The 26,983-nt window shown below is 50.6% G+C and overlaps 1 protein-coding gene across 1 annotated transcript in view; it reads left to right on the forward strand.

Annotated features, from left to right (window-relative positions):
- The first annotated feature begins 10,711 nt into the window (after positions 1–10,711).
- Positions 10,712–26,983, forward strand: part of CD276 (CD276 molecule) — a 26,253-nt gene continuing 9,981 nt past the window's right edge. Inside the window, exons 1-4 of the mRNA XM_081831881.1 lie at positions 10,712–10,842; positions 23,044–23,272; positions 23,528–23,662; positions 26,507–26,845. Of these exons, the coding sequence (XP_081688007.1) occupies positions 23,578–23,662; positions 26,507–26,845 (424 nt within the window). The 5' untranslated portion in view covers positions 10,712–10,842; positions 23,044–23,272; positions 23,528–23,577. The remainder of the gene's footprint in view (positions 10,843–23,043; positions 23,273–23,527; positions 23,663–26,506; positions 26,846–26,983) is intronic.

Genomic DNA, 26,983 nt, shown 5'->3' on the forward strand with positions numbered 1-26,983 from the left:
CAAGAGTTCTTTATATGTTGTGGATACAAGCCTTTCATCAGATATGTGTGTTGTGAATATTTACTCTCAATCTGTAGCTGGCCTATTTGTTTTCTTGATGGTGCTTTCCGATGAATAGAATTCTACATTTTGATGAGGTCCCATTTATCAATCTTCTCTTTTATGGTTTATACTTTCTGGAGCTTCCCTAAGAAATCTTTGCTTTCTCAGTGGTCACAAAGATATTCCCCTAGCGCTTTTAGTAGCTTTATTATTTTAGCCCTTATGTTTCAGTTTATGATCCATTTCAAATTGGCTTTTGCATACAGAATAATGTAGGGGTTGAAGTCTTTTAGTTCCCATATGGATACCCAGTTGTTCCAGCACCATTTTGGGGGGACATTTTTCTTTCCCTGCTGAATTACTTTTTTATTAAATTTTTATCAAAAGTCATTTGACTGTATATCTGTGGGTCTATTTCTGGACTCTCTGTCTGATTCCATTGATTTGACCATCCTTCCACCAATAACACATCATGTTGGCTACAGTTTGGGATTTTTTTCTTTTAGTCTGGAAATGTCATATTTTGTTTTCATATTTTGAAGAATATTTTTGTTGGAGATAGAACTGTATGTTTGCAGGTTTTTTCTTTCAGCACCTTAAAGTCGTCGTTCCATTTCCTTTTGGTTCTATAGTTTGGGTACAAAATCACCAAATCTTACTGTTGCTGCTTTGAAAGTAATGTGTTTTCATTCTCTGGATGCTTTTAAGATGTGCTACTTAGCTTTGGTTTTCAGCTATTTGACTATTAAGTGTTTAGACGTAGCTTCCTTTATATTTATTCTGCTTGGGTTTCAACAAGCATCTTGAATCTGTACATTGATATCTCTGATCAGTCTTGGAAAGTTTTTGGTCTTTCTCTTCCAATTTTACTTCTGTTTTATTCTCTCTCTCCTCTCCTCTGGGACTGCAGTTGCACATATGTTTAAGCTTTTCATTGTGTCCCACATGTCTCTTGTGCTCTGTCCTTTCCATTCTTTTTTCTTCCTCTGTGGGCTTCAGTTTGGATGATTTATATTGATATTGGGTTCATTAACCCTGTCTGTTGCTCTTAAATCCATCCAGTGAATTTGTAATTACAGATATTGTATTTTGTAGTTCCAGAAAGTCCGTTTGATATTTTTATAGGTTACAATTCTCTGTTGAAGTTTTCTTTTTAACAATTTTGTCATACTTTGTATTTTTCTCTTTGTAATGGTTATTTAAAATGTCTTGTCTGCAAAATAAAGTAAAGTGTCCGCTAACTGCAAAATCTGGGGCATCTGTGGGTCTTCTTCTATTATTGATTTTTTTCTCCTGAGAATGTGTGATCACATTTTCCTGCCCTTTCACATGCCTTATAATTATCTATTGTACGCTGGAGATTGTATATACATGAACTGAGACTGAAGATGATGATATTTTCCCCAAATATGTTTTACCCTTTCTTTATTAGGCAGATAAGATAAGGGGCCAATCATAACAATATGATTAGAAAATGAACTGCATTGGGGTGGGGTTGTAGTTTTGTTAGTCCCTACCTCCTTGGCCATGAGACACCATTGGAAATTCATTTATGCCTCTCAGAGACTTGAACTTAACTCCTTAGGCTCCCAATCAACACAGCATCAAAATTTGGCAAATAACATAAGAGAGAGCTATATATATGACAAAAACCCCCTTCCTCTAGCAGGACTTTGTGGGAAATTTCATTTTGTTATTCCACACCCTCCTCATCCGCCCTCAGCTTCCCGTACCACTCAAGCACTCAGCAAATGTTCTGTGGGAGAAAACTGAGGGCCATCATCGATTTCCCATCTCTCATCCTTATTATTCCAATGTCCTTCCCTTCAGCCCAAGGAAGGAGTGGCTGCCCCCAGGCTCTGAATCCTGTCCCTTTCTGCCTTCTTAGAGATCTTTATGTAGCACATATCATACCCCTTCTCCCCCATGCAACTTGTCTACTTCTTCTCTTGGTACCTTCCCATAAGCACATAAGCTCAGGTCTCTCATATCTTGAAAAAAGCACTGTAACCTTTTTTTATCTGTGTGCTCTTCAACTACTCATCCTTTCATTCACCCATCTGCTTATTCAACAAACTGTAGCTGAACACCTACAATGTGCCAGGCAGTATTCTAGGTGGAATACAGCATGAACAAAAACAAAGCCCTGACTCTTATGGAAATCATATTCTATGGAGGGATACAGAAAATAAACACATAAGCAACAACATATAGTCAGAAGGTTAATAAATTCTAAGGGGGAAAAATCAAGCAGAATGAAGGAGTTGGAGATAACTGGGGATGGGGACTGGGTGAGTATCACTTCATATAGGGTGGTCAGGGAAGCCTTCCATGGTAAGGTAATGTCTGAACAGAGACCTGGAAAAAGTAAGGGAATGAGCTACATGGACACCTGGAGGAAGAGTGTCCTAGTCAAGGGGAATAGCACATGCAGAGGTTCTGAGGCAAATGTGCCTGGTGTATTCAAAGAACAAGGAAGGGAGCATGAAGAGGAAGCAAGAGAAGAGTGGCAGATGAGATCATAGGAATAGCAGGGGGCCAGGTCATGCAGGGCTTTATAAGCCAATTTAAGGACTCAGTTTTTACTTTGGAGAAATCTGGAGGAATGAAAATTTGCCTATATTTAAGAGGATCACCCTAGCTGTTGTGTAGATAGTAAACTACAGACAGGAACCAAAGCAGGGAGACAGATTAGGATGCTATTGCAATACAGTCATGTGATGAAGATGGCTTGGACCAGGGTGGTAGCAGTGGAGGTGGAATGAGGTCATTTGGTTCTGAATATATTTCAAAGGTAGATATAGTTGGATTGCCAATGTGAGGTTTGCAAGAAAGAGGAAAATCAAGGATGATTGCAAGGCTTTTGGCCCTAGCTACTGGAAGAATGGAGTTGTCATTCCTGAGATGGGGAGGTTTGCAGGAGAAAAGAATTTTTTTGTTTCGTTTTATTTTATTTCCATAACAGGGGGTGGAAATTATTGGAGACAAGTGGAGATGCTGAGTAGGCAGTCAGATATACAGAATTCAAGACACATTCCAAACTGGAGATTTAAATTTGAGAGTTGTCAGCACATAGATAATATTTAAAGCCATTGGAGGATGAGATGACCAAGGGAATGGGCATAGAGGCAGAAGAAAAGAGTTCTGAGTACTAAGTCCCAGTGTTCCCCAACATGAAGGGGTTGGTGGGAAGAGAAGGACCCCAGCCTAGGAGATTAGAAGGAGCAACCAGTGAAGGTAGAAGAAAAGCAAGAGAGGGGAATGTTCTAGAAGTAGAAAGTGCTTCAAGAAAGAGAGTGAATGAATCGGGGGAGAGTGAAAGGATTGATGATGCAAGAGAGAAAGTGACTGGTGATGTCCTCAAGGAGATGAGAGTACGCAGGAGGGGGCCGGCCTCAGTAGGAGAACCCTGTCTCACCCCCAGCATCAGGGGCAAGCGGGGCATGTGGGCCCACTTGCTATTTCTCTTCTTCCAGCTCTGCTCTTCTCAAGGGTAACTTTCCCCTTCTGCCTCCACCACCTGACCCCTTTCCTGGTCTCAGATGCACGAAGCACACACCAGGGTAATCAGCTCAGGGTCTTCCCAACCTGTGCAGTGTCTTAGACAAGTGCTAGATGCCGGCAGGACTCTGATGCTATTCACTTATCAAATTCTTCCCCTTCTTCAAGGTCATCTAGAAGCCCAACTCCTCTGGGGGCCCTTTCCAAACCTCCACAGTCCCAGCCCACAGTGCTTCCCCTCCCCTGCCCTCCCATTTCCTCCTCTAACCCCAAGACTGGCATTGAAGAGCATCATCCTTGGAGACCTGGGTTGGAGTGAGGATGGAGACCCTCTTCAGTTGCATTTTGACACATTACCAGGAGGGGGCTCAGGGTAGCAAGGGCGTCTGTCAACCACAGTAGGCACAACCTGTAAAAGGGTTGGGAAGTTGGAAGTAATCTGTTGGTCTCTTCCTGACTTTGCAGACTGCTTGTGCATGTGCTAGCCTGCTTCATCAGTCCTGCCTGCTTCAGGGCCTAGGGGGAAATCCTTCAGGTTCTCTCAGGGAGAAACAGTCGGTGACTCAGCAGGCCCTGGAGGACACTGTGCAGGACTCTTTCAGAAGAAAAGGAGGCAGGGACCCCAGAACAGCTAACCCATTCTCCTGGTCACATGTGCCGTCCTTGGCAGGGCTGGGAAGAGAGCCCTGGTGTCCTGGTTTCCAGCCTACTGTCCCATCTGTACCCTGCTCCCCCTGGCCTAGGTTGAGGCATTCACTCCAGAGTTCAAATGTTCTTTCAGCTACAACGTTAGGAGGAATGGGGGTCAGGGAGAGGAGCCTGGCTGTGGAGCCTGGAGGAGAATAAGCTGGGGCCCTGCCCTGAGGAACTCTTGAAATTACATGGGGCAAGCAGAGAACACTGGGCAGCTCATGTCAATACCAACCAGAGTTGAAGTTGGCACATGTTTCTTGAAGGAGACTGGGAAGTAAGTGGATTTGTCCAGTTTGAGAGGCCAACCTCTGATTGACTCCCTGTCCCTTAGGGGAGGGAATGGAGCTGTGTGAATATTTACAGAGGCGTGGATGGTGTGAAGGTTGATCAAGTGGGATCACATTTAAAAAAAATTTTTTATTGTTATGTTAATCACCTTACATTACATCATTAGTTTTTGATGTAGTGTTCCATGATTCATTGTTTGTGTATAACACCCAGTGCTCCAAGCAGAACGTGCCCTCTTTAATACCCATCACCAGGCTAACCCATCCCCCCACCCCTCCCCTCTAGAACCCTCAGTTTGTTTTTCAGAGTCCATCATCTCTCATGGTTCATCTCAAGTGGGACCACATTTTGACAGCAATGCTGACTCAACAGATTGGAACAGGGAATTTCTAGGGTGAGTGGAGACACGCCAGGGTGGCTGGGATCATTCCTCAGAGGTGGCCATGCATCTCCCTGAATGGATAAATCCTGCTGCTGCTCAAGGCCCTGTTTGGAAACCCAAGGCCCATCACGGTTTGTCTGTGGAGCTGTCGGGTTTCCTCGGAAAGTCTGGTTGTAGAGATTTCTTTAGAAGTTATATTTGTGATGATCTCATCATGGGAAATGAGGAAAGAAGAGATGCCAAATATGTTATTGTGCTGAAAATCCTGTTTTAAGAAAACAATCGCAAGATTGTATTCATTAGCAACTGCTAACCACAAAAGTGGAAAAAACAGTTAAGCCAATAAGAAATAATCCCCACGTCTGATGTAGTGAGTGTCCTTGGGGATTGGACCAGTGGAGAGAGAGCCCACTTCTGGTGGCAGAAGCAGGGTGGGAGGGAAACTGTCAGAGGACTGACTGGGGACGCTGCAGCTCATATAGTCTGCTTACCTCAAACTGGGCTTCTCCCCAGGATCAGTGACCTGAGCGGCCACCGAGCCACACCCAAAGCATGGTCCAGGAGGGACCACTTCCATCACACCCCACATATCTCCACATGAGAGGGAAAGTGGGCTGAGGGAAGCCAGCAAGAGAAAGAGGCTGGAATTGGCAGTCAGTCATCTTGGAAATGAGGGTTTGGCTGGGGTGCCCGAGTCGGTTGAGTGTCTGATTCTTGGTTTCGGCTCAGGTCATGATCTCAGCGTCATGAGATCGATCCCTGTTTTGGGCTCCACACTGGGCCTGGAGCCTGCTTAAGATTCTCTCTCTCCGGGTACCTGGGTGGCTCAGTTGGTTGGTTAAGTGTCTGCCTCCAGCTTACATCATGGTCCCGGAGTCCTGGGATCAAGCCCCGTGTCAGGCTCCCCACTGAGTGGGGAGTCTGCTTCTCCCTCTGCCCCTCCCCCCACTCATACACTCATTCTCTCTCAAATAAATAAATAAATAAAATCTTAAAAAAAAAAAAGACTCTCCGTTTCCCTCTGCCCGCCCGCCCCGCCTGCACGCCCCCCCAACTTGCATGCTTTCTCTCTCACTCTCTCAAAAAAAAAAAAAAAAAAAAGAACTGGCAGGTGAATAATGCCCCACTCAGGAGGACAGAAGAAACCGTTTTCACTATTGGGGCAGCTCAGCTTTCCCTTGTGTCGGTAACAGGGCTGGGGGACTATGGTCAGATGTCCTGAAGATATCCAGGCAAGTCCAACTAAAACCACATGGCCATCATGAGTCCCCGTAACTGAAAAAGCAATATTAGTATTTAATTTAATTTAGCACCTGGATTGAGACTAGGATTTCTGGATTTCGAGTGGTTTATCCACTGTCTTCCCTAGGAAGGTCTCCACTGCTGGCTTCTCATGAGGGGCCCCTTGTTCTCCAAGCCTGGGGCTCTTGGTCTTATCCTTCTAGCTGGAACCCCTAACTTGTTCTGTTCTGTGCTCTCTTCTCTGAACCTGTCCTGGGCCAAACCTAGGAGCAGGACCAGGGCCAGGGGGACATAAATGAGGGCCCTGTGATGCAACACTGAAGGAGGCACTCACTCTCGGGGTTGTGCAAGTGCTGATAACTGGGTTATTTGCACGTGACTAGAAGTCATCAGGAAAAAAAAACCCCAAACAACTCCCAATATGAGGGAATATGTCTCCTGGCACCACAGTGCTCTTTTACTTTTGTTGTTTTGTTTCTTAACTCCATCCCAGCCCTCCTGTTTGGAGAACCAACCACCTTGACCCTCCAGCAGCGGGACAGACTCCATGATGGATTCCTGGTATCGGGAGCGCCGGAAGCGTGGGCCGGAGAAGGAAGAGGAAAGCCGGAGGAGGGCTGAAAGCTACCACCCGGGACAGGGGAGGAGGACAGATGCTGGAGAGGGTGGCCAGGGAAGAAGAGAGGACAGCGGGTCAGATGGGGGCAGCTGGTCATACAAGCCTGGTTAGAAGACGTTTTGTTATTTTTGCAGTGTATGTGTTGGATGGGAGGGCGGGGGGAACTGTTCTTGAAGGATCAGTTCTGCTCTTTTTTTCAGGCTGCTCCTGCTATTTTGCTGGCTAGATGCTTCCAGCTGGAAGTATTTGGATCTAGACACCTAAAGTCTACTCCAACACTCAAGTGCCAGGAATAAGAAAGCAGGAAGGTGCACTGGTCACTATGCTCTATATTCACCCCTACACTGGATCCGGTCATTTAGGAGAAACTTGGTTGCCTTAGACAGCTGGGCTGGCGGCCTGGCTCCAGATGGCAGCCGTGCGCCCTAAATGAGTGGGTGGGGCTGGGGCTGGGTGGGGTGGTGGCCTTTGCCAAAACATCAAGGACTTGAGACCTGAAAATGCAAACCAGTCGGGAGGTAACGTGCAGCCTGAGTAAGGGGAGCCCAAGGCCAAGTTACTGGTGTCACAGGAACTTGGAAAAAAAATGCCCAAACGGGTCCTTGGGCCCCCAGTATGGCCAAGACTTGATTTTTCTTTCTTATGGAAATGAAGAGTTCTGGGTATTGTTCTTAGGTGAGGCCTGCCAATGTCTCTGCGCTGCTTTCTGAAAGATGGGCTGCTTAGCTGCTCTAAGGAGCCTACCCCCCCCCCCCCACCATTAGAGCTAGGTTAAGGGAATCCAGTTTGCTTGATTTAAGGGTATTCAAATAGATGAGGAAAATACTTGTCTTTTTGTATGTTAAGGAGGCTAAAGGAAGCTGTCTCTGAATTTTATCGGCAACTCAGAAATTCTGTTCCGGGGAAAGTAGTAAGAGAGTCAGAATACCCCCTCCCTTTGCCAGAATGACGGTCTGATGTTCCTTACAGCGAGCCTGGGGAGAAAGACCATTGAGGGTCACTATTCATCCCTAATCAATCCTGAATGAGCAATGGCAATGGCAACTCTGGGGGCGAGGTCAAGGGCTGGCAGCAATCCAGGGTCCGGGTGGCAGCTCCACAATGCCTTCGGGAACCAGACTGCTTCTGACTTTCTCCTCCACCACCCCTTAGCCTTTGTCTCCAGAGTTGCAGGATGGCTGCTTTACAATGGTTGTATGTCTGCACTTCACACACAAAGAAAAAGAAGAGCAAAAGGCAAAAGGCAAAGGCACATGCCAGTGAGGTCTGCTTCTTATTATTACTTTGGAAAATGTTTAATTGTGATAAAATATACACGCGATAAAATGTACCATCTTCATCATTTCTAAGTGCACAGTTCAGTAGCGTTCCGTACATTCAGACTGTTGTGCAACCCGTCTCCAGAACTCTTTTCATCTCGCAAAACAAACTCCGTATCCGCTAAACAGCAACCCCTCCATCCCCTCCTCCTCCAGGCCCTGGCAACCACACTTCTCCTCTCTGTCGCTAGGAATTTGACTACTTTGGGGACCTTATGTAAGTGGAATCATACAGTACTTGTCTTTTTGGGGACTGGCTCAGTTCACTTAGCATCAGGCCCTCAAGGTTCATCCACAGTGTAGCATGTGTCAGAATTTCCTTCCTTTTTGAGGCTGAATAATGTTCCATTATACGTATTACTACATTTTGTTTATCTGTTCATCTACTGATGGCCACTTGGGTTGTTTCTACTTTTTGGTCATTGTGAATAATGCTGCTATGGACGTGGGTATACAAATATTTCTTTGAGACCTTACTTTCAGTCTCTTGGGTTTATACCCAGAAGTGGGGTTGTTGGGTCCCATAGTGATTCTATTTTTAATTTTGTTGAGGAACCACCATGCTGTCTTCCCTCGCATAAGCCTATTCCTTTAACAAGTTTTTCCCAAAGCCCCAACCAATGAGTTTCATTGGCCACAGTGGGTCACATGGCCACTTCTAGCTGCAAGGGAGCCTAGGAAATGATGTATTTTTGACTAGGCATAGAAAAACACTCTTTGCACTGCAGAGATTCCTGTATACGGGGATGGTCACTCCAGCTGTTTGTGTCAAGGCCAGGTGTCTGAGTCTCAGCTGAGCCTGTCCGGCAGACACTCTGTCTATTCCCTGCCCTAGCTGTTTACACTTTCAGGGGGATCAGCACCCTCTCAAGCCACTGCTTCCAGTAATGAGAGGCAATACTCTCTTCCTTCCCTCCTGACCTGATTCTTTCAAGCAATTACGATAAAAGTCTCCCCCGCCTGCTCCACACCAATATAAATTGTGCTGTGCTGTTCCTTCATTGTCCGTCAAGGCTGAGTCATACCTCTGCGGCCGGACTGTAAATCCTCTGGGACAGGACCTGGGTCGCCACTGCAGGGCACCTGGCACAGGATTGACTCTTGGTGGAGGGAAGGACAGTACATTCTTCTAGATTGGTTCTATGCCACCTCCAGGGTCCTGCTGCAGGGATCCTGGCTCTCTCAGCCTAAGGACACCTCTTCCTTGGATGTTTCTCCCCAGGTTGTGGGGCCTGGTGGGGGCTGCTCATCCTGAGATCTATGAGGTCAGGCCCAGGCTGGACAGACCCTGATAGGGCAGGAAGAGCAGTGTGGATTGGTTGGGGAGGCTCATGACCTCTGGGGACTCTGGGCCAGATGGCCGGGCCTTGAACCCCTGCTCTCTTCCCCCCTCCCTAGAAGCAGTTACATAGACATAGCTGCTATCAAACTGACATTCAGAAACACATACGCACATAGATTCAAATACGGAGCTGCTCACACACACACACACACACACACACACACACACACACACACGAGGCACAGAATTAAATTTGCATTCAGCACTTAAATTCAAGGGGGCAAATCCTGTTCCTCCACTTAATAGTTTATCCTCTAGTAAGTTATTAATCTGTTTGTGTCTCAATTTTTTCATTTGTCAGAATGAGGATAATAATGGCATTCCCCTCACTGAGTTGTGAATATTAAATGAGAGCTTACAAGTGGTTACAACAGCTTACAGAGATGCATATGCATTCATTCTATTTCCTGAGCCCCCTCCCCTTTCTCTGCTGCCACTTGGTGGTGGGCCTGGCAAAAGCACGAGGTTAGAGTCCTTTCATCCAGCCTCAGGTTTCTCACCTGTAAAACGGGGATCACATTATCTATCTGTTGTGAGGATCTAAAGAGGCCCAGCAGGGAAAGCTCCGAGTCTAGACCCTGGCCCCAGAAGCCTTGCTACACTTTAGCTGTTCCTGTCCCTAACTGATGAAGAACAGGTCAGAGAGCAGGTGCAGAGACAGGATGTGCGAAGGCAAGCCCCTGACGCCCCATCTCCTCCCAGGCTGGAGCTGGGGCCTCTAAGGACAGAGCCCAGGCACGGGGATCAGAGCTGCTCCCCCTGTTGGAGCCTGGCCTGGGGCTGGGGGCAGGGCTGGTCGGGTGGCCGTGGGTGGGAGGAAAACCAGCTCAGTGGAAATTACCCTGCGGTTGGCTCAGGCGCCCACGACACTGTATTTATAGAGAGCTCCCTGCAGCTCTTAATTCCTCGCAGTCGAGTTAACCCTTTCCAGGCCGCGGTACCAGCCCGGGGCGGAGGGAGAACACAGGACTGGGGTCGGCCCACGGGATCCGGCTCTGCGGCCAGCCGCCTGGAGAGTGGGGTGGTCAGCGGGCAGTCACCTGTCCCCTCTCGGAGAAAATACACGTCGGAACTTGGGAGTGGGGGAACGCGGCGGGGGAGGGGCACGGGCAGACCAGCGCCCGGTGGCCGGCGTCCAGGATCTGGTCTGGGGTCAGGGGCGGGGTCCGAGCCGATGCCCTGCCCAGCGGGCGGGCTCAGGCCTCTGCGCCCGACCGCCGCCGCGGGGCCAATCCGGCCTCGGGCGCACCCGGGCTGCCTTTCCGGGCCCGCGGCTTCCTCCAGCCCGCCCCGCCCCTCGGCCTCGCGGGGCCGCCCCCGACCCCCACTCGGGCCCGGCCTCGCGGCGGCGGCGACTCGGCAGCGCTCCGCCGCGTCCCCGCGTCCCCGCGTCCCCAGAGCCGGCCGCGGCGCGGTGAGTGCTTGCGTGGCGCGGGCCGGCGCGGGTGGGGGCGGCCTTTGTCCGCGGCCGAGCGGTGCGGGGCCGCCGGACCGCGTGCTGTGCCCTCCCTCCCAGGACCCTCCCCGGGTCCGCGACGCAGCCCGGCTCCGGGCCCCAGGCAGCCGGGGCCGCCACAATCCAACCCCGCCCCAAGCTTGCCGCCGAGGGGGCTGGGGCACAGTGGGACCTGCTCTCCCCCGGCAGGTCCTGGAGGAGGCTGGTGGGTGCTTGTGATTACCCGGGCCCGGGGCGTGCAGGGGCATGGGGGGGCAGATCTGTCACTGTGTTGATGATTCTGGAAAGCTCAACGAAGCCAGCCGTGGTTAGCAGGGAAGCAGGGTCTCCCAGGCCCTCCAGAGGGCCCTGCAGAGGAAAACACCCTGAGTCCCAGCTCCGCGGAGGGAGAGCTGCCCGGGACGGTTGGGGAAGCGGGCCCACTCTTCTTGGCCCTGAAGGACGGAGTAGAGAGGACTTACGCGGGCAGCAGTGGGCGGGAGGGGGACAGATTCCGAAAAGAACAGGTAGGGACGGGTGACCTGGGTGAAGGGGTGAATAGGTGTTGGGGGTGGGAGGCGAACAGGAGGGAGCAGGATGGGGTAATTTGAGCTCGGGGAAGTCTCCAAGAGATGGTGGGGGAGGTAGGACGGAGAGGAGGTGGGGAACTTGGTGTCCCGAAGGTGGGGACCCAGGGTGGGGACACCCTATAGGGGAGGGAGTTGAATCTCAGTGCCCCGAGGCCCTGAGAATGCTGTTTAGCGAGGGAGTTGGCAGGTTTGGTGGCCGAAGGCCCCGAACTGCCAGAAAAGGGGATTTATTTCTAAGCCAGACCTGCCCTAATGAGAAATGCGTGACAGATGACTCAGATATGGATGGGTCTATCACTGAGGGAAAACGTTAGGCAAAGAGTACCGTAGAAACGATTGGGGGAATAGGGGAAGTGTTTGTTTGACCTAATTGAGAAAAACTATTTGCCTTCAACTTGGATGTGGATAATTGTAAATGAGTCAGTTTCATCATTAAATTAAGGCCTGGGTCCTTTTCTTACATGCATGTCTTTAGCAGTTGGCTTCTGTATTAGAAAGTAATGAAGCTGTTCTGTCTTTAAGAGAGTTCTTCATTTAGTGCGGCCTCCTCTCATTCCCTATGGCCTCCCAGAAATCCCTAGGAAGTCTGATGCTGTGCAGCCTTCCTTGCAGTTTGGGGGCCTGCACGTAGGTGGGACGCTTTTGGAGACTGAGGGAAATTGAAGTCTAAACTTGAAATTGAAGCTGAAACTTGTCTGATGGGTTGGGCCCATCTGAGTGGTGGGGAGGGGTGGAGGGCTCTGGGGCTGCAGGGTGTGAGTGATGGCTCATATTTCCAGCTCATTTGGGAATGGGAATATCTGGGGTGAGTACATTTCCCTGATATCTAGAGTTCCTGAGCTTTAGCACTAACACTGATTTTAACTATCGAGCCTGGAAATCTTTCTCTCCCATATTACGTACATCATAGTCTGACGTCAGGATACTCCTGACATCAGTGAAATTTTTTGTCAGTTTTTGTCAAATTTTGACTTCGAGTCAGTGCTACGTGTCAGATTTTGCAATAAGGGGCTGTAGGGCGAGGGGACTCTTGTGGGAGTGAGCTTTGCACTAAGTGGCTTCAGCCATGCTTTTATTGATCCCTTGACTGCTGTTTGGAGTTCTTCCCTCTCTTCAATGACATCACTGGTGGTTTCTCCTGCTTGCCTTCAGTGAGCTTTCCAATTTACTCCAGACTCCCCTGCTGCAAGAAATCAGACCATCCGGCTTGTTAGAGGTGAGAAGCGGGTGTTAATGCAAGCCTGAGGGCGGGAAGGGGTGCTGGGATTTGTGGACCTCTTTTTCCTTACTGTCCCTGGCCTTCTGCAGCTCTGACCAGTCACCCAATGGAAGCAGATCGGCTGACTGTCTGAGATGCTCAGATGCCTTGACAGCCAGGTTGGGTGCTTGAACATTTGTGGAAAGGCCATTTATAGAGGCGTCGTCCCTTCTGAGGAGGCTGTGTCCTTAACTCTGGTGAGGTTGACTTCTGAGCCTTCCTGGGGGAATTCCTCCATCCTTAATCTGTAGTCGTGTCTTGTCTGGAACCATAAATCTTCATTTTTTGGAGCAGGATTTGGCCTTGACCGTGAGCTAAGCAATACAGCTTGGGGTCAGATTGTCAGGATGACCATAGAGCTGTGAGTTGGGATTCCACAGCACCTAAGGACACTCCTAGAAAGTGTTGTAGAACAAGACTCTGGCCTGCTGCTGGCTGGTTCTTGGTTGGATGTGTGGGGTTTGAGTGTGAAGAAAAATGATCCAAATCCAAACAGCCTCCCAGATTATGACCACATGGGGCCTGAGGCTGTGGACTTGAGTCATGGGGTCATGGGGAGGAGGAGGAAGGGCAGGCAGGATGATGTCACTGCCCATGAGCTTATCCTCTGAGTGGGTGGCCACTTCTCATTGCTGTCCTCTTTCCGCACCCCAGGGCAGGAGTGCCAGGGAGGTCCACTAGCAGAAGGGGAAGGCATAGCCTGAGCCTGCGGGAAGTAGGAGGGTGGGAACTGGTTGATGTGATCCGTGAGAAATTTCCTTTGGTCTCAGATGCATGAAACATCTGGGACAGGGCCCCGTGTGTTTTTCTGCACCCCCTGGCTGCCACACCCCAGTTTTGCCACCCCTGCAGTATGAGGTTCCAGCTAGGAACATTGAGTTTCCAGGTTTTGGGGGTGGGGTTGTGCCGGATGCTTCATAGACATTTAATCATGTCAGTCCTCCGAAGTGGAGTGTCATTAGCTCCATGGTATAGAGGGGGAAGCCAGAGCCCAGAAAGGGGAAGTCATGTGCCCAAAGACACATGCAGAGGCATGTGCTGGAGCTGGGATGCTGTCTGTCTTTCTGCCACTCTGGAGGCAGGCATGGGCTTCACCCTTCGTTCTGGAGTCTGGCAAGACGGGCCCCGCAGCAAGGCAGGGAGAACTCATCTGGAGAGCTGGGGAGAGGGCAGGCCTGACCTAGGTATCCCAGTCCAAGCCATCCGTGGGAGTGCTTGCTTTTCCAGAGCCCTGGTCTTCAGCATATGGGTGCCTCCGGAGTCCCTCCTTGACCCTCCAGGTCTGAGCCGTGCTCCCAGCCTGTTGCCCCCACTCTCCCTCTCATTCTCTTTGTGGTCCAGAGAATGGATGCCTCCTCCACACCCCTAATTCCTTTGGGTATTTGGCCTTCTTGAGGCATGCAGAGAGTATGTCACAGGGAAACCTGCTAGGAGTGGGGAATGAGAAGCATTTTTTCCAGAGCCCTGGAGTAGGAAAAGATAGTACCTCTGAGAAGCAGGGCTCCCAAGTCACCCTAAAGTCAACGTGGGCTTCCAGGAACCGGGGCTTCCCCGGGGAGATACTGGAAGGTGTGCTGGGGGGGTGTATAGCCCGACAGAGGAGCTCTTGGCTGGGGGGGTGACACTCAGTGCAGGGGCGCCCAGGAGGCCTTGTCCCCATGACTACGGCAATAATAACTGCAGGAATAATTGTTACCGCTGTTTGTGGGGGCTAAGTGCTTTCCCAAGTCCTTTCTGCATATGGTCTTATTCTCATGGCAACCCTTATGGGGTAGGGGTTGTTACTGCGTTTTAGAGGTGGGGAATCAAGTCTCAAAGAGGTTAAGTCATTTATACTTGGTCATGTGTCTAGCAAAACTTTTGAGTCAGAATTTGAACCCAGGGCTGCCTGCTCCTGAACCTAAGCTATACCCCGGGGCAGGCAAGGTGGCTTAATGATTCCACTTAAGAACACAAAAGGCCCAAACTGACTCAGATTATCAGGAAAAGGGAAGGTCAAGGGGGGTGGGGGGGCTATTCCCAGCTGTCCTATAATCATTCTAGGAGCGTAATTTATAGTCCCTATTTTATAAATGAGCAAACTGAGGGTCAGAGAAGATGTTTTCCCAAAGTCTCATGACTAGGAAGTAGCAGAGTCTGGATTTGAAACTGTATCTCCTACACCAAAGTCATCTCCTTAAACACCAGGGCTCACTTCTTTCATGAAGCCTCTTGTGATAACACCAGCACAGGATGGTTGTGGGACCTTCCTTTGAGAGCTGAGGAGCCAAAGACCCAGAGAGGTTTGCCCTAGGGAACCTAGCAAGTGAGGGATGGAGCCTGGTCTGAAATCTATAAAAGTCTCCCAAGTTGCTGTTTTCCTTTTTGTTAATTGCAAAGGAATTACATGCTCTTTGTCAAAGTCACAGAAGTGTACCAACTAAGAAGTAGGAGTAGATGCTTGCCCTCATTCCCACATCCTGGGGTTGGGTTCACTATCCAGAGGAGAAGAAAACTGTGTAATGAATAACAGGGACTCCCCTGGAGTGGCCCATCTCTGCCTGGCTTTTCTGCCAAGGTGACTCTCAGGATAAAGAGGTGTTCCCCATGTCATCCAGGAAGAAGGAACTGGGTTTGCAAAAACCCATGAGAAGAGGATCCCCTTTTGTAGGGCCTAGAAGAGGTCCCTGTGGGGATGGGCAAATAGGAGGAAGTGAGGCTGGGGAGGTGGGCAAGGCCAGAGCAGGTAGGGCTCTTTGGGCCATGGAGGAGCTGATTAAAAATTGGAAGTGATGGCCTGATGCAGTTTAGGTTTTTATAGCAGTTATTCTGGTTGCTGTGTAGAGTCAAGGCTGGGGTATAGAACCGGGTGGATTGACAAGAGGGCAAGTAGAGAGACCAGTGAAGAAGCTTTTGTGGTCAGCCAGGCAAGATGATGAGGACTTGGCAGGGCGGAGAGAGCAGCACAAGTGGAGAGAAACAGAGGGTGAAGCTGTATCAGGCGTCGGCAAACTTTTTCTGCAAAGGGCCAGAAAGTAAATATTTCAGGCTTTGCGCCGATTGCAAGGGCTCGGTTCTGCCATCGTCTGCAAAAGCAGTCGCAGAAAATACGGAAAGGAAATGTGGCTACGTTCCAACGAAACTTTATTTACAGACACTGAGATTTGAATTTCATGCAATTCCTGTGTCTCATGAAATATTCTTCTTTTGATTTCCAACCGTTTAAAAAAGTAAACCCTTTCTTAACTGGTGCGCTGAACAAAAGCGGGCAGCAGGCTGGATTTGGGGCTCGGGCTATAGTTTGCCGAGCCCGAAGATATATTTTGGGGTCAGGAATGGTTGTTCTTGGTGTGATGCATTGTAGAGGCGAGAGAAACTCGGGTTTCTGGCTTGAGTGGAGGGTAGAGAGCAGTGCCCTTCCCGAGCGGGAAGAGCGAGGGAGGAACAGGTTTGAGGGGAGATCAAGAGTTTGAAGAGGGTCATGTTAAGAGGGAGATGCCTATGAGTCACTGGCAAAGAGATCTTTAGGGGACAGTTGGAGCTCAGATGAGAGGTGTGGGCTTGGGGAAGAAAATCTAGGAGTTGCCAGCATATAAACGATATTTAAAGCCATGGGAGTGGATGAAATCATCTAGGAAAAAATAGTAGAGAGACTTGAGGAGAAGGCTTGGGGGCCAACCCCAAGAGGTTCAGTGCTGGAGGAGGAAGGCTGTGCACTGGACTACAGGTGATGCTGAGATGGAGAGAGAGGTAGGGGACCAGACCTGGGGCCATGGGGCCATCTGTTAATACAGAAATGAGGTCATACAGTTGACAGTGTACTTGACTTACGTGACATATGGCATGGACTTATATCCACATTAGTACACGTTCTTTTAAAAAGCTGTATGCTATTCCATTACATAGAAGCGTCGTCATTAACATACCAGGTCCCTACTGGTTCCCATTTTTGCTGCTAGCTGGGTGTCTCGGAGACTGGAGCTAGTATGTCCATAAACCCGTTCCTACAAACTACAGCCCCTGGGCCAAACCTTCTGCCGCTTGTTTTCATATAGCCCACAGCTAAGAATGGTTTTTACGCCTGTCATGGTTGAAAAAAAATCATGCGATTCATGAAAATTACATGCAATTCAAATCTGAGTGTCCATAAATAAAGTTGTGGTTGGAACACGGCTCTGCTCATTCATTTATACATTGTCTATGACTGTCTCCCTGCTACAATGGTAGGGTTGAGTAGTTGTGACAGATATCAGATGGCCTGCAAAGTCTAAAATATTTACTATCCGGACCTTTACAGAAAGAGTCTTTAACGCTCACGCCAGCAGAACAGCCCTGGGAAGTCTGACTGGGTGTGGTTTGGCTCATAGGCCCATTCTGGAGCCAATCCCCGAGGGTGCTCTGATGAGTCAGGTCCGGTCACCTGCTGAGGCCCGAGGCAGGCGGTCAGCCCCACCAGCATCACATGGACTGGGTTCCCTGCAGGACCAGGGAGCCCTGTCATCAGAAGGAATCAGTGTAGAACAAGAGAGGCACTCTAGAATAAAGGATGTGGAGGAAAGTTGCTAAGAGTATCAAGACTGACTGCTGAAGGCAGAGAAGGTCTGCTCAGCATCTGTTGTCTTCCTTGTCAAAGAAGGAAGTTGCAGAGGCTGTTAAGAAGGAAAGTTCAGGCCAGGTAGGGAGGTGATAATCTGCTTTCAGTGGATTTGTCTTCTGGCCCCTGGGATCGTCCTGGTGTGGGGTGAACTTGGAGATAAGATATCTGAGAAGCTGTCAGGGGTATTTCAGGACAACTGGGGTAGATGGCGGGGGTGGGGTCGTAGCCCTCCACGGGCTCCCACTGTGTATAGAATCCATCCTTAAGCAACCCCTGACCACCTCCCGTGCCCCATCTCCCGACAGCCACTCCCCAGAGGCCCTCTCTTCTCAGAGTATGCCGTGGGGGCCCACTCCTCCAGGGAACTGCTTGACCCTCCATGCCCATAATACTTCATCATGTTTGTTGTGTGAGTGGATAAATGAATGCTGGTAGACTTGAGATGAGCAAATAACTGCTTTTACGGGGAAGAAGGCAGATTATGAGAACAACAGATTGGTGATCGAGTCCTTAATCCCTGACAAAATCCTGGAACCAGTTATTAATGGAGCACTTGAAGAGGAGTCCATTTTCTTCAGAGGAGCCTTTTTTTTCCTGGTTCTTCTCCATTTGACTGGTGCTCCGCCAGAAGCAGGGATAAGACCTGTGATGGGCAGTTGAATGGCAGCACGAAGAGGGAGATTCCTAATCCCAGAGCCCTGAACAGTGGATGGGCATTGATCCAGGGGCAGAACCAAGGGCTGTGGGGTCTTCTTATTCCTGTCCTCTTCCTGAGGACTTTGATGACACAAGAAACAAAGCGGCGAGGAGAGAGCAACCTTTCTGGGTGACATTCATTTTTCTTTTTTTCACTGACCACAAAATTATCGAGCACCTTCTAGGTGCCAGGAAGTGTCACAACAGTGTTACAAAAAGATCATGATATGGTCACACAACACTGTGCCTGCACCTCACCCCACTGAACCACACATTTCAAATGGTTGAAAGGGTAAACCTCACACTCCATGTGTTTTGCCACGATTTAAAAGGAAAGATTGTGGCAGTTGGGGTGACGGAGTTGGCTTAAGTGGATGAAATATAACAGTGATGCAAATGAACTATCCCATAAAATTCCAGCCCTTCCCCAGGTCCATCAGAAGAGGATGGCAGAGGTGACGATCCGCAGCAATGCGAGTAAATGGCTCCCAGTCTTTCACCACAGATTTGATAGTCTATTATTTTGGGTTATTTTGGTGAACAAAGTGGCATGGCTGCCCAGGGTGGCCTCGTCAAGGGAGAAGATCTAAAACGTGCAGGGAGGGGGCAGACTTGTAGTACAAGGTCGAAGGAGGACTGACAGGGGCGATACGGGAGACAGATTTGGGCTCAGGACAAGGCAGAGCTTTCCCCAGTGACAGCCACCCCAAACAGCGGATTTCTTCGGGAGGCTGTGGGTATCCATCACTGGAGGGAGCAAACGGGTCGTGAGGGTGGCCCGAGAGAGGTTCCCTATTCTGAGACTTGACCATTAACCTCTGCAGATTCTCCAGAATTTGCTGGGGGACCTCTCCTCATTCCACAATCTCCCTCAACAATCCCAACTTTGGCTCCCATCACTCCCAATGCATGGGTAGCTCCCCGTGCTGTTCTGAGGTCCAGCTCCGTGTGTCCAGGAGTCCATGTGGCATTTGGCATGGATGCTCTGTAGCTCAAGCCCAGTAGGAATTGTTCTTCCTCCTACACGTGCTTCATTTCCAGGTCTCCCCATCGTATGATGTGTGCCCCCAAGTGCCCACTTGTTCAGGCCTTCAGGACATCCTTGACTTTCTCAGCCCCTCCCTCCCATACAAACAAAACAATCCCCAACCCAGGTCACACCTACCCTGAGCCCGGCCCCGGCATCACCAAGTGACTCAGGAGATAGCGTCCAGTTTGTATTTTGAAACACCTATTTTAGATGTGGTTTCCTCTCTCGCTCTCCGAGCAGTGGCAATTTTCATGGGGTGGGAAGAGCGGGAGAGAGAAGGAGGGAAAGGAGGGGAGGGATGGCTCCCTAAATTAGTCACTTCAGATGCTGTCAGAAGGACCCAAAATAACAGTGACGCTAGAGTAGATGCTTATTCTCACCCATGTGACAGGCCGGGTCCGTCCAGGGCTGATACTGCAGCCCATCCGAGGGCCTTGGGTCTTGCTGTTCTGAAGTCCCCAGAGTGTTGCCTTTGGCAGCATGGTCTCAGATGGTCACCACAGCTGTGTTCCAGCTAGTGGGAAAGGGGAGGAGACAAGAGAGGGTGTGCTCTCTCTCTTTAAGGGTCTGACCCAGACGTTGTACACATCAGTTCCTCTCACATCCTATTAGCCAGAAGATGGTCACCCGGACACACCTGTCCCCCCACAAGGCAGGCTGGGATCTGTAGTCTTCAGCTGAGTGGCCATGTGCCCAACTAAAAATTCTGCAGAAGAGGAGAACAGATATGAGGGGGAAATGAGTGGTTTCTGCCACAGTCATTTTGTACATTTTAGCGTGACCTGCATGGCAGCTAATTGGCTCGACCTCAAGGATATAGTACGTGAAGATTTAACATACTAATATTGTTCCGCTAGGATCCAGCCAAGCATTTCTTTTATACATGGGCATATGGAGTTTAGAGAGAAGTCACCTGTTAAAAATTGCACAGCAGTGTCAGAGCTGGGACCAGAACCCTAAGATCAAAGGCATCGGGTTGAGAGGCACTCCAGCAGTGCCAGGAGGACAGGTGTCTTGGGGATGGCGAGAAGCCACCCTGCCCAGCCTGTCTACCTGGGATGCTGCTCATCATTTTTCTGGACTCACCTTTAGGGTTATTATGTCTCTGAGGTACCTGCAAGTAGCCCTCACTGTATCTTAAATAATGTACTGTATTGAAGTGCAGTGAATCACAGGCACTCCTCGACTGGAATGCAGGCTCCTTGAGGACAGACACATAGCTTAGTCATCTCTGGCCCCAGTGCCTGCCTACCAGGTACTCAGTGAATAGTTAAATGCACTACTGAATACACAAACAAATGTATATTCAAGGAGTCTTTCAGTTGCAGATAATAGAAACTTAGCTCAAACTAGCTTGAAGAAAAAAAAAAAAAGGATTGACTCAAGTATCTGGACAGTCTAGGTGTGCACTTGTTTCAGGCACAGCTTGGTCCAGGTGCTTAACTGCTGTTTGCAGAAGCTCTGTCTCTGTGCTATACTGGTTAGCAGAGATCGACACTAGTTATGTGGTTTGACCCTTCTTGCCCTCTTAGTGGGAAGCACTGTCTAAGCGGACCCTGCAGGGATTGGGAGGAGGCAGGGGGTTAAGAGATATGGGGTGGTTATGGTGGGGGCAAGGAATTCCTCTTGAGCCAAGAGCTCTCTACCGAGAGCCCAGTCTCAGCCTTTGTTTATTGGTTTGGGCTTAATGGAGGCACATCTTGGGTCCTCTCTTGGGAGCTTCCCTGTGACTGCACCTCTGCTGGGGTTGAATGAACTTGCTGCACCTTCAGGCCAAGCGTGGCCTGGGCCCCTCAGTCCTGCTTCTCGGAGGAAAGCCAAAGCACTGTGTGTTCTTTCTTGGCAGGACTCTTTGGAGTTCCCACATTTGGCTGAGACTGGGATGAAGGAAGAGGAGGAGGGAGGGCTGGCTGGTGACTCACTAGGAGGGGTGGTACATGCTGACTCCAGGGCAGGTCCCACCATGGGATGAGAATTCCCCTTCGTAGAGAAGGTGGGCAAGGTGGTGCCAACGCGGCATGAGATCTGTGTGTCTCCAAGGGCAGCCCATCTGTCCTGAAGAGCAGTGATGGGCTTTCTGTTCCCAGGCCATGCTCGCATTCCCTGAGCGGCACCTTGTCTCCGAGAGTTGTTTCTCCATCCCTCTCTCAGTCGCTGGGGGACCAGCTGTTGGGGTAGGAACCTCTTGGTGCGGTGGAATTCTCAGGTCTTCTTGGTTCTAGGCTGTCAGGTTTTTCCCTAGGGTAAGCCATGACAGTGGGAACTTTGCTGGGTTCAGAGTCTAGGAAGGTAACCACAGGGGGTAAGCTCAACGCCCATCCCTGGAAATCCTCCCATTTTCCCTCTAGAGTGAAGGACAACTTGGCCCTTGTGGAGCCCTGGTAGGTCTGATCAGGAGGGAGGTGCTCCCTGACCTCCCCCACATTCATGGAGATGGCAGGCATTCCCAAAAGACCCTGGTGAGAAAAAGCTTGATATATGGAGACCTCATAAGAAAAGTCTTGAGTGCCAGCCAGAGGAAAGTGGCTTTACTTCTGTACTAAATGGGGAGCCACGAAAGGTTCTTGAGCATGGGTAAGGATGTGAACAGATTCCTATCTTAGGCGCTGAGAGCAGACGTCGTACAGAGTGGGGTTTGTGGGGGCAGAGTGGAGATAGCAGGGCCTCTCAGGAAGGTCACAGGAGGGTCAGGGTGGGAGTGGGCAGGCATAAGCAGCAGTGGGGAGGGTGAGGGAGGTGGCCTGGGAAGAACAGATAGGCCTTGGTTTTCTTCTGGGGGTGAAAGAGAGGAAAGGAGTTTTAGAATCTGGAAGTTTCTTAATCCTTAGGTCCTGGTGCTTCCTTGGGGTGGGGGTGGGGGACAGCGCGGAGGCTGCAGCCTGCTAGCTTTTCCTGCGGCCAAGGGGTTGCCCTTGTAGGCAGGATGTGGTGCTCGCCAAGGGTGCCTTTATGAATGGAGCGGGAAGGCTGCTGAGTCAGCAGGCGGCGAGGCTTTGAAGCTGCCAGGTTTGGGCCGGAAGTGTCTGGGGAGGAAGTGGCTGTTCAGGGCTTCCCCGCTGTGGACAGCTGGGGTGGGGGGGGCAGGATGCACCCGGTTTGGCTGAGGGACTCCCTCAGCCCAGCTGCTGGGGGCGGGGAGGTGCTTGGCTGGGACTGGAAGGCTTGAGGCGGGGTGCCTGTGACCAAAATGATGGTGCTGGCTGGCTGTGGGTGAGGTCTGCTCCTTGGGGGGGGGTGGCGCAGAAAGCTGTGCCAGGAGGTTGGGAACCCAAACCCTCCCCAGCTTGCTAACTGGCAGATTACATCACATTAACAAAGGCACCTCACTTCTAGGGGCTTTATTTTTTTCTCTTGCAAAACAGACCAAGTCGATCCGGCTGTCTCCCTGGGGGGTTGTGAGAATGTGAAATCAACTGCGTTCTTGTTGAACAGTGTTGGATAGCCTAAGTCCACACTGGTTACGTGGCTTCATCGGGATATGGTGTGAACAGTGAGGCAGCAGCTGTGGGACAGGGTGAAGGTGGATGCAGCCCACCCAAGTCAGACACTGTCGGGGGCAGCCAGGATCGGGGGCAGGGCTGGGCCCCGGGAGGTCTCACCTGTGGCCACAGACTTACCTCTCACTCAGTCCTGATTGCAGCCTCTGGGGTTCACCCCAGGCCGGGCCTCTTCCATTTCTGATTGGTCTCAGTCACTCGCTAAAAGGTGTCCAATTAGCAGGTGTCCTCTCTCTCGGGCCCCATAGTCTGACACCAGCTGCCTCCGAGGACTCTCCCCTGGAAGTTTCTGCACAAACACTGCTAACTTCCCACGCCCTACACCGACCGCCTCCATGTTCTGTCTCAGTTACTGCCCCACCTGCTCACTGGGCTCAAAACCATGGCCACCCTGACTGCCCCCTTCCTCTCTCCCCATGTCCTCCAGTGCTGCTGTTCTCACCCAGACCTGCTTTATCTCTTCTTTATCCTGCAGATGCTCTCAGTCATCTTTATGGAGCACAGCTCTGACTATATCCTTTCCCCTGTTCCAGAACCTTCAGCGGCTCCCAGTTGCCTTCAGGATAAACTTCAGACCTTTCAGCCTATCTCCACGCCTGGCTCCAGCCTCAGCCCTTACTCTCCCCACCAGCTGTTGTCTGGAGTCAAACTGAGCCAAACTGACCTGCGCGCATTCTTGCCCTGGGCTGGCCAACCTTGCCTCTACTTGCCAACTTGCCTCATCTTCCTTGTATTTTGTAACAACATCTTAATTCTGAAAGGGTGGGTCCCAGCTGCCCCCCCTGCCCCGTGTGCCCTGGTCTATCCTCCCCAGTGACTCAGTTCCCTCCTGCCAGCTAGCATGTCTCAAAAAAAAAACCCTCACTGGGGAGCCTTGTAGGGTGTGGGAGGGAGGACCTGCCACTGGGCAACTGCAGCCTTCCCCGAGCTGGGGCAGGGGAGGGGGGCAGTAGGTGAGGGCGGGCCTGGGGAAGACCCTTGGAGACAAAGTCCTCAATTCCTCTCCCTCACACGCAGGGGCAGCCTTCCACCACGGAGAGCCCAGCTGTCAGCTGCCTCTCGGGAAGATGCTGGGCCGCTGGGCCAGCGAGGGTGTGGGCGTGCGTGTGCATTTGGCCACAGTCCTGGCAACACTGTGGTTCTGCGTCACAGGTGAGGGGAGCAGTGTGGGGCCTGGAAGGGGGGCGCCCATTCCTACCAGGGCTCCTGCCAAGCCTGTCTGTCTCGCAGGGCTGGGGAGGGTTTTGGCCAACCTCCTCCCACTGTGCCCTGCCACCTGTCCACCCGTTTCCACTGGGATTCCATAGGCAACTTACTCTGCATTTCTTAGCCCGTTTCCTCCTCTGTAAACTGGTCATGTGAGCACTTAACGTGATAACGTGTTTCTTAAACATACAGTGTGCGTGCTCCCTCCTGAGGGCCTTTGCACGTACTGTTCCCTCTGCCTGGAACTTTCCATGCCCACACATTAGCATGACTTGATCCTTTATTTCGCTCAGGTCTTTGCTCCTACGTCACCCCCTCAGCAAAGTTTTCTTGGCTACCTTGTATAACATAGCACACCACCTCTCCTCACCCTCGACCTTACTTCATCATGCTTCTTCCCAACCTTTCCCTCTGCCTGACATGTTGTATGTTTACCTGCTTCTTGTCCTCTCTGCTCAAAGAGCAGGGTCTGTCCCCAGTGCCAGAACTGATGCCAGCCACATAGTAGCTCCTCGATAACCATGTTGGATACATGATGTAACTCTTCCCACACAGCTCTTGGCACAGAGTCAGCATTCAATAATGGCATTATTTTTAATGATAATATCCTCATATTTTAAATTCTTATCAGTCCCTGGCAAAGGGAGAGACTGCCTTCTTCTGCCATAGGGGAAGACAAAGCTGAGTGTCTGGTGCCACCTGCTGGTCATAAAGAGGAAGCAACTCTCTAGTCACTGCAGCTCTGATTTCTCTAGAGAAAGGGCTTTTGTCTGGTTTCATTCCTAAATGCCCCCTACGAGGGGCACCAGTTGGAGAGCTGGCCTGGGGCATCTGCTGTTGCAGTGAGAGATCCAGGGCCAGCATAAGACCTTTAGAGACCTCTACACACTGCAAAGATCATGATAACCTTCTCCCTGTGTATAATTCGCAATAAAAATATTATTTTTCTAAATGCAAGAAACTTTTGATGGCTGCTATATCCAGTCAGCTTTGTGTCAAGACTGTTTGATTTTTACACTGAGTGTGCCTGCTTTGCTGGTGCCCAAAGCACACACTTACCCAAGAATGGCAGTGCCAGAGAGCGTGCCTCCCCAGAGGAAGCGCTTGGGGACCCCTGCCTAACTTCCCAGGGCTCTAAAAGAAGAGCTGGAAGGGAGGCAGAGGTGACTGGGTGAGGAGGCTTGCCAATCCACAGGATAAAGGGCAGGGGACGAACAGGGGAATCTGCCCCAGGGGGCTTTTCTCTGGCTATGCCCTCGCCTTGCCTCTGGGGATGAGTTGACGCTAGGCTTCTGGGATTCCTGCTCCTGTGTTCCCCTCACCTCCCATTCATCAGCAGGTCCTGTTGGTTCTCCCTTATCAACAAACCTTGAATCTGTCCCATGCTCTCCAATACCACCGCCACCCTCTGGAGCTAAGCCAACGTCATTTCTTACAAAGACCACTGAAATAGTCCTTAATCCGTTCTCCACAGAGAAGCCAGAGTGAGTTGTAAGCATTGTTAGCCAGATTATGCGGGATCACACCCCCCCACCCCCCCACCCCCACCCTGCAGTGACTTCCCATTGTATGTAGCAAACCTAAATTCTTTATTGGTCTTACAAAGCCCTCCCATCCAGACTCTCCGGCCACATTGGACAGCTACCTGATATTTTCACTTAGGGAACTGAATCTTGCCTCAGGGCCTTCCCACCTGCTGTTCCCTCTGCCTGGAACACTCTTACACTAGCTTTTTTGTATGTCAGGCTCTTTTTCATTCCGTTTATATCTCAACTTAATATCCTTTTAGTGAGAATGTGCCTCACCACCCCACTGAAAGGTGTGAGCATTCTTTCTTTTGGGTATAAACGCGAATCATGTTCATTTAGGAAAAGAAAAAAGAAAAAGCACTCGTGATCCTTTTTCATTCAGAGAAAACCACTATTAACATTTGGTATATACCTTTTTAGACTCCCCTTTCTGATTAATAAAGATAACATATACTTGGGGCGCCTGGGTAGCTCAGTCGTTAAGCGTCTGCCTTCGGCTCAGGTCATGATCCCAGGGTCCTGGGATCGAGCCCCACATCGGACTCCCTGCTCATGGGAAGCCTGCTTCTTCCTCTCCCACTCCCCCTGCTTGTGTTCCTTCTTTCGCTGTGTCTCTCTCTGTCAAATAAATAAAATCTTTAAAAAAAAAAAAAAAAAAGAGGGCGCCTGGGTGGCTCAGATGGTTAAGCGTCTGCCTTCAGCTCAGGTCATGATCTCAGGGTCCTGGGATTGAGTCCCGCATCGGGCTCCCTGCTCCTTGGGAGCCTGCTTCTCCCTCTGCCTTTCTCTCTCGCTCTCTCATGAATTAAAAAAAAAAAAAAATCTTTAAAAAAAAAAAAGATAACATATACTTATGTAAAAATACAACTAGCACAGACAGGTGTAAAATACCTGTCAAATTTTTGAAAAGCTACCACCTCTAATCCTTTGACTTATTTATATCTTTCATACCCCTAATCCCACGCTAATGCGAATTTGTGTCTTAGTTTGTCCCTCGCTCCCATTAAAAGGTAAGCTCTGTAAGGGTGTGACCTTGGTCTTCTTCTCTGTTGCATTCCTAACTCTTATGCTCAACAAATAGTAGGTGCTTACTGTAGTCTTGTTGACTGGATGAGGATCACAGGTAATAAACTTTACTTTGGGTCTCAGGCTTTAAAGGAGGAGGGGTGGACGGGCTTGGAATTAACCCGGAAGGGGAGGAAGACTAGGGAGGCTCCCAGTGGCCCCACCCCTCCTCACTGCCGCACCCCACCGCCCCCAGGTGCCGTGGAGGTCCAGGTCCCCGAGGACCCCGTGGTGGCCCTGGTGGGCACCGACGCCACCCTGCGCTGCTCCTTCTCGCCCGAACCCGGCTTCAGCCTGGCGCAGCTCAACCTCATCTGGCAGCTGACGGACACCAAGCAGCTGGTGCACAGCTTCGCCGAGGGCCGGGACCAGGGCAGCGCCTACGCCAACCGCACGGCGCTCTTCCCGGACCTGCTGGCTCAGGGCAACGCGTCCCTGCGGCTGCAGCGCGTGCGCGTGGCTGATGAGGGCAGCTTCACCTGCTTCGTGAGCATCCAGGACTTCGGCAGCGCCGCAGTCAGCCTGCAGGTGGCCGGTGAGCGCCGGGACGGGGCGCCCTCCCCTCGCCTCATCCCTCACCTCCCGCAGCCCCTTACCCACTGCGCCACCACTGACCCCGTAACTCAAGCCCCACTGCTGAGCCCTGTCCCTCCAGGTGCCCTTTCCTCCCCTG

Source organism: Leptonychotes weddellii, chromosome 9, assembly GCF_054177405.1.
Source record: "Leptonychotes weddellii isolate Sample4059 chromosome 9, ASM5417740v2, whole genome shotgun sequence".
Taxonomy (NCBI): domain Eukaryota; kingdom Metazoa; phylum Chordata; class Mammalia; order Carnivora; family Phocidae; genus Leptonychotes; species Leptonychotes weddellii.